Source organism: Trichechus manatus, unplaced genomic scaffold (assembly GCF_000243295.1).
Source record: "Trichechus manatus latirostris isolate Lorelei unplaced genomic scaffold, TriManLat1.0 scaffold00253, whole genome shotgun sequence".
Lineage (NCBI taxonomy): Eukaryota > Metazoa > Chordata > Mammalia > Sirenia > Trichechidae > Trichechus > Trichechus manatus.
In genome coordinates, this window is record NW_004444189.1 from 419,898 (window position 1) to 426,921 (window position 7,024).

Consider the following 7,024-nt stretch of genomic DNA (forward strand, 5'->3'; position numbering starts at 1 on the left):
TATGAGAGAGGAGTGGTAGAAGGAAGATGGCTCAGGAAAGTTCCTAAGCACAGCATACTGTTCAGGAGAGGAATGAGCATCAGGGTGGAGAGCTAGAGAAAGTGTCCATGGGAGCCTGTGGGGCAGGATGCTGAAGGGTAAAACAGAGTTATGCAATGTAGGTGCTCAAAAGGACCTCAGAGAGCACCTGTGCTTCCCAACATCCTTTTCAATATCAAAATGTTTCATGGATTACTGCCAATGCACACACACATTCACATATGATACCTGTTGTACATTTAGAATTGTTGCTGCTTTTTCTTTTAAAAAATACTGGGAGTTCAGAAATGCTTTAAAACGAATATGCATTTAATGAATTAACAAGTGGTAGGGGACTAACCAAAAGGTTCATGATTCAAACCCACCCAGAGGTGGCTTGGAAGAAAGGCCTGGGGCTCTGCTTCCAAAAGTTCACAGCCATGAAAACCCTAAGAAGCACAATTCCACTCTGCACACATGGGATTGCCGCGAGTCAGAATCGACTCAATGGCAACTGGTTTACATATACGGATGTTTGAAAACACTAATATATGTATCTGGGACAAATGTCGTTTTAACAGGTAAAGATATGACTACACATTCTTTAGAGACAATGCATGATGATGAAATTCAGTGTCATGTTAGTATGCAATACAAGTAACACCCATCTTAAGTAGTGACCATTATGTCTAGATTAATGTTAAAGCTTTCCAGTGACAGCCTGCCCTAGGTTCTCTCTTTTCAGTCATCCTGAAGCCAGTTATCCTTCCAACGTATAAATCTTATCCTGTTACTCCTTGCTTACGTGGGAAAAGTTAACTTTCCATAGCTCCCTATTGTCTATATGATTTGATGCAAAATTCTTTTTAGTATGGGATGAGATCCTTTCTCCTGCTTCTCCCCACAAGGTCCTGCCCACACTCAGCTCTCCAACCCCGCCCCCCACCAAGTTCAGCTGTTTAAGAATATTTGAGCTCCCATCTTTTGCACCATTCACCCACCTCTCCACTTAAAGCCCCCACTCCTACCCAGATTCCACATTAGGTGGTTGCTTCCCCTGTGCTCTCAGTTTTGGGGCCAGCATTGTGACACCTGGTTGACATGTCTGGGCCCCATCGTACAGCACCATCCTCTAAAGCTGGGGACATGTCATGTTCTTCTTTGTACCCTGCTACTTAACAGTACCTATGAGTGGGAATCGACTCCATGGCAATGGGTTTGGTTTTTTTGGTATAGCACAGTAGGTACTTGGTAAATATTTATTAAACAAATGGATAAACGAGTGATAGAAAATAGAGAAAAGTATCCTGAGATAGAGTTGGAATCACAGGTCAACAAATTCTCGGTAGAATTAATAATATAATGGCACTTTACTGATAAAATTGGGTCACGTAGCTAAAACATCATTTTTTAAAATCCTACACGGAAACAACAACAAGAAGAATGTAAGTCTGCCTTAGATGCATTGTGTTACTTTGGACTAGGAAGGAAATAAGCAATTTGCCTCCAGACTCTGTTTTTTAGGAACTGCCGTCCCCAGCCCTGCCTACTGGTCCAAGACCTGCACCAGCCCAGCCTGTAACCTAACTGGCCAGGGTAGAACACTCTCAGGGGATCTCATCAGAGCGGTGGGCGTCCTCCGGGCTTCCGAAGGCTCATAGTAGCTCCCCAAGAGCCCAGGCTACCTGCGTGCGCGGCTCGGCCGGCGCCACCTCTGGTGTCTCGCCTTGGGCAGGGAGGACGCTCCCTAAGAGGCGCCCCCACCACCTCCTCGTTGGGTTCTCAAGTTTTTATCTCAAGTATTTAATGTATAGTTTTCTTTACTTTTGTGTCTGACTTGATTAAAGAGGAGAAAAAGGAGTTTGACTACAAGGAGGATAGTAGCGACCGCGCTTCTGACTTTTCTGTTTAAAGTTTGTGTTTGTTTTGTTTTTATTGTTGCTTTGCTTCCCTCGGCAGGATCCCGATAACTTCTCCATGGGGGGAATGGCGCGTCCAAAGCCCGCCAAACCCTGGCTGCGAGCTCTAGGATTTATTAGAGCAATATTTTAAACAAAACCTCGACAGACACGAACTCAAAGGGAAGCCGTGCGCTCCTTAAGTTAAAGGCATCTGTTCTGATCGCAGCGCTCGGTTCGCAGTTTGTAACCAGCGTGAAGAGCACGATTTTTAAACATGAAAATGCATAAAAGAAAGAAAGAAAAGCCAAGTCGCCCGGTCTGCCGACTCCTATTCATTATTTCCAGCAGCATATGGGACCATTCTCCTACTTGTCCTCGTGCCCTTTCTTCCGCAAAAGCAAAAGCAACCAAGCCTGTCCGGCTTCATAGCAAACCCACTCTTTGTGCCTGAGCAGTGCCTCTGCCACCACTACTACTCCCTCCTCCTCTCGCCTTCTCCTCCTCCCGCCCGCCGCCAGCTTTCGCCCAGGGAAGTAGGCGGCGGGTGCCCTTTGCGCCGGAAAGCCGGTGCCTCGATTGGGCGACGGTCCCTGAGCCTCCAGTTTCGCGTCGGTTTCAAGGCTCCTCCCTCCTGGTGAAAGACAGACTGCGGGGCGCCTGGAAACCGGTCCGAGGGCGCGCGCGAGAGAGGAGAGGGAGCGAGTTGAGGGATTGACACAAATGGTCCGGCGGCGGCGGCGGAGAAGGAGGCGGAGGCGCAGGGGGGAGCCGAAGCCGCTGGGCTGCCCAGAGTTGTGCGCTCTACCCGGCCGCAGCCACTAGCGCGGCGCCGCCAGCCGGGAGCCAGCAAGCCGAGGGGCAGGAAGGCGGGACGCGACCCCGGCGCGCCCGAGCCACCCAGGCTCTCCTCGCCGCCCGCGCTTCATGAATCGCAAGTTTCCGCGGGGGCGGCGGCTGCGGGACGCGGAGCAGGAGCCGGGGGAGCGGGCCGAGAGCGGCTTGGGCTCGACGTAGGACACCGGCACAGAGGAGATCGCCCCGGGCGCAGAGAGCCGCCGCCCGCCGCTCCACCGCCCGCTCTAGCGGAGCGGCGCCGCGCCAAGAAAGGAGCAGAAAAAGTATGGCTGAGGAGGAGGCGCCTAAGAAGTCCCAGGCCGCCGCCGGCGGGAGCTGGGAACTTTGTGTGGGGGCGCTCCCGGCCCGGCGGGCGGCGGAGGGGAGAGGGGACAGGGGCAACCGTCGCCGCCCGCCATCTGACCCCGGACGCTTGGTGCGCCGGCTGCTGCTGCTGCTTTGGCTGCTGGAGGCTCCACTGCTGCTGGGGGTCCAAGCGCAGGCGGCGGGCCAGGGGCCGGGGCATGGGCCTGGGCCAGGCCAGCAACCCCCGCCGCCGCCGCCGCAGCAGCAGCAGAGCGGGCAGCAGTACAACGGCGAGCGGGGCATCTCTATTCCGGACCACGGCTACTGCCAGCCCATCTCCATCCCGCTGTGCACGGACATCGCGTACAACCAGACCATCATGCCCAACCTGCTGGGCCACACGAACCAGGAGGACGCAGGCCTCGAGGTGCACCAGTTCTACCCGCTGGTGAAGGTCCAGTGCTCCGCTGAGCTTAAGTTCTTCCTATGCTCCATGTACGCGCCCGTGTGCACGGTGCTGGAGCAGGCGCTGCCGCCCTGCCGCTCCCTGTGCGAGCGCGCGCGCCAGGGCTGCGAGGCGCTAATGAACAAGTTCGGCTTCCAGTGGCCCGACACGCTCAAGTGCGAGAAGTTCCCGGTGCACGGTGCCGGCGAGCTGTGCGTGGGCCAGAACACCTCCGACAAGGGCACTCCGACGCCTTCGCTGCTCCCGGAGTTCTGGACTAGCAATCCCCAGTATGGCGGCGGGGGCCACCGCAGCGGCGGCGGCGGCTTTCCGGGGGGCGCCGGCGCGTCGGAGCGAGGCAAGTTCTCGTGCCCTCGCGCCCTCAAGGTGCCCTCCTACCTCAATTACCACTTTCTCGGGGAGAAGGACTGCGGGGCGCCCTGTGAGCCGACCAAGGTGTACGGGCTCATGTACTTCGGGCCCGAGGAGCTGCGCTTCTCGCGCACCTGGATCGGCATCTGGTCGGTATTATGCTGCGCCTCCACACTCTTCACGGTGCTCACGTACCTCGTGGACATGCGGCGCTTCAGCTACCCGGAGCGACCCATCATCTTCCTGTCGGGCTGCTACACAGCTGTGGCCGTGGCCTACATCGCCGGCTTCCTGCTGGAGGACCGGGTGGTGTGTAACGACAAGTTCGCCGAGGACGGGGCGCGCACTGTGGCGCAGGGCACCAAGAAGGAGGGTTGCACGATCCTCTTCATGATGCTCTACTTCTTCAGCATGGCCAGCTCCATCTGGTGGGTGATCCTGTCGCTCACCTGGTTTCTGGCTGCCGGCATGAAGTGGGGCCACGAGGCCATCGAGGCCAATTCGCAGTACTTTCACCTGGCTGCCTGGGCGGTGCCGGCCATCAAAACCATCACCATCTTGGCGCTGGGCCAGGTGGACGGCGACGTGCTGAGCGGAGTGTGCTTCGTGGGACTTAACAACGTGGACGCACTGCGCGGTTTTGTGCTAGCTCCCCTCTTCGTGTACTTGTTCATAGGCACGTCTTTCCTGCTGGCCGGCTTCGTGTCCCTCTTCCGCATCCGCACCATTATGAAGCACGACGGCACCAAGACCGAGAAGCTAGAGAAGCTCATGGTGCGCATCGGGGTCTTCAGCGTGCTCTACACGGTGCCAGCCACCATTGTCATCGCCTGCTACTTCTATGAGCAGGCCTTCCGGGGCCAGTGGGAGCGAAGCTGGGTGGCCCAGAGCTGCAAGAGCTACGCCATCCCCTGCCCCCATCTTCAGGCGGGTGGGGGAGCCCCGCCGCACCCGCCCATGAGTCCGGACTTCACAGTCTTCATGATCAAGTACCTTATGACACTGATAGTGGGCATCACGTCGGGCTTCTGGATCTGGTCGGGCAAGACCCTCAACTCCTGGAGGAAGTTCTACACCAGGCTCACCAACAGTAAACAAGGGGAGACCACCGTCTGAGACCCGGGGGCTCAGCCCATTTCCAGCCCTCAGCCCGGTCCCGGACACCCCCTAAAAGCTGGCCCCATGGAATCCATTCCAAGCCTGGCTTGCTCGCTAAATACTCACTTTCGCAGGCTTCTTTTAACAACACGGCTCCTGCAAAAAAGCATCCGTCCCTGGGGTCAAAGGGTCCAAGGGACCCGACTGCTGAGAGGGGTGATGGACCGACCTCTCTCGCCCTCCCTCTCGTACCAGGACTGTACGCTTTTATGATTGTAAATAGCCTGTGTAAGATTTTTGTAAGTATATTTGTATTTAAATGACAGCCGATCACGCGTTTTTTTTTTTTTTAATTGTAATTATTTAGAGCAGTTTATCTATTTGAGGCTTTTCCTTCTTGCCCTTTTCAGATTACTGCAGAAGGGAAAAAACAAGCGCATCCACCCCTTTGTGTCGCTGGGTGCTCTCGCGCCCCTCCCTGCCGCAGGGTGCATCCGTCGGTCTGCGCGCCGGCTCCCGGCGGAGTCCAGTCCTGCGGGATGCGGCTTGGGCTGCGCTGCTGGGGTAACTTTGCGCCTTCTCTTTTTTCCTGCCTTCCTTTCTCTGTTTGGGGTGGGGACTCTTAAGGTACGGAACTCCAAAGAGCTTCCAAAGTCGGAGCTATGCCCCTTTCTATCCAAGTTCCGCCCTCTCCCGGGGGCAGATTTCGAAGGCCTGTCCCTTTGATTTCCTGAAGCTAACTTTTCGCTGTCTAGAACCTTCTCCGCCAGCTCCGTAGTACCCCACGGGTGTGCGTGCTGGCAGTCCCAGCCTTCCTCGCGTTGCCTCCAACGCCCAGACACTCTCCCTCCACGTAAGTAGGTTAGAGGGTGAGTGGGATAGCCAATGCCCAACTTTTTAAAGTCTAATTTTTGGTGGATAAGGTCATTTCATTTCCTAGTAACTAAAACCGGGTATAGGAGCCCTGGTGATGCAGTGGTTAAAGCGCTTGGCTGATAACTGAAAGGTAGGCGGTTCAAACCACTAGCCACTCGTGGAGAGAAAGATGTGGCAGTCTGCTTCTGAAAAGATTACAACCTTGGAAACCCTATGGGCAGTTCTTCTCTGTCCTACAGGATCTCTATGAGTCCAAACGACTTGACTGGCATTGGGTAAAACCTGGTATAGGTTTGGCCAGCGTCCTGGAAAGATGTCGTGACTGAGATTTGGGAAGAGGCACTTTGCTTTGTGTGGGTTGGGATAGACTGAAGATGGGGTTTATAAAATGTTAATTCTCATTGCATACTGATGCCTGGCAGCCTGCCTGTAGGACTGAGACAGCCCAAGCATTTAGATTTTACCCTTCTGTAAAATGAAAATATTGAGGTCACCTGGGAAGTTTTGTAAAGGGGTTGATCTTTGCATTCATTAACAGGACAGCAAAACATAAACTGAATATGAAAACTTTAAGGAGATTTCCAGTGAAATGGACTTCCTCCAAATGAAGTGCTATTTTCTTATTTTTAATAAAATAATAATTAGACATATATCAGAAACTTAAAATGTAAAAGTAGTACACTTTCAACTTATTATTATGGTTATTATTCAGCAACACACCCCTAGGGAGGAAAGATCAACACTACAAATAATAACCCGGTAAGATTACAGGAGGTAAAGGAGGTGGAAAAATTGATGGGGTTAGCTTTTTTCGAATAAACAAAATATTGACGTGCATGCTAAAGGAAAATATACGCAGGTATACTGCATTCAATGCTGTGCGCTCCTTTTACAGATTTACAGAAATTTGTCAAATGTAAATCTTTCAAAGCCATTTTAAAATATTCTCTTCAGTTCTCTGTGAAAAGGAGGAGAAAAATAATCCTCTTGATTGTATTGTTTTAAACTTTAAGAGTTTATCAAATGCGGTACTTAGGAACTAAATTTATCTATGTCATGCTCTAAAATGACAATGGTTTTTGAATTTGGTATGCATTTATTCTGTTCACTATCACAAGATCATCTATATTTATAGAGGAATAGAAGTTTATATATATATAATATCATATTTTTA

The 7,024-nt window shown here is 52.7% G+C and overlaps 1 protein-coding gene across 1 annotated transcript; it reads left to right on the forward strand.

Moving 5' to 3' along the window:
• Window positions 1–2,638: 2,638 nt before the first annotated feature.
• On the forward strand, window positions 2,639–5,297 carry FZD1 (frizzled class receptor 1). The gene has a single exon (XM_004389648.2). The coding sequence runs from the start codon at window positions 3,040–3,042 to the stop codon at window positions 4,990–4,992; it is 1,953 nt and encodes a 650-aa protein (XP_004389705.1). The 5' UTR covers window positions 2,639–3,039; the 3' UTR covers window positions 4,993–5,297.
• Window positions 5,298–7,024: the final 1,727 nt, after the last annotated feature.

Bases quoted from the DNA above. Each gene is read 5' to 3' on its own strand.
- FZD1 (XM_004389648.2), top strand. From the start codon at position 3,040: ATGGCTGAGGAGGAGGCGCCTAAGAAGTCCCAGGCCGCCGCCGGCGGG.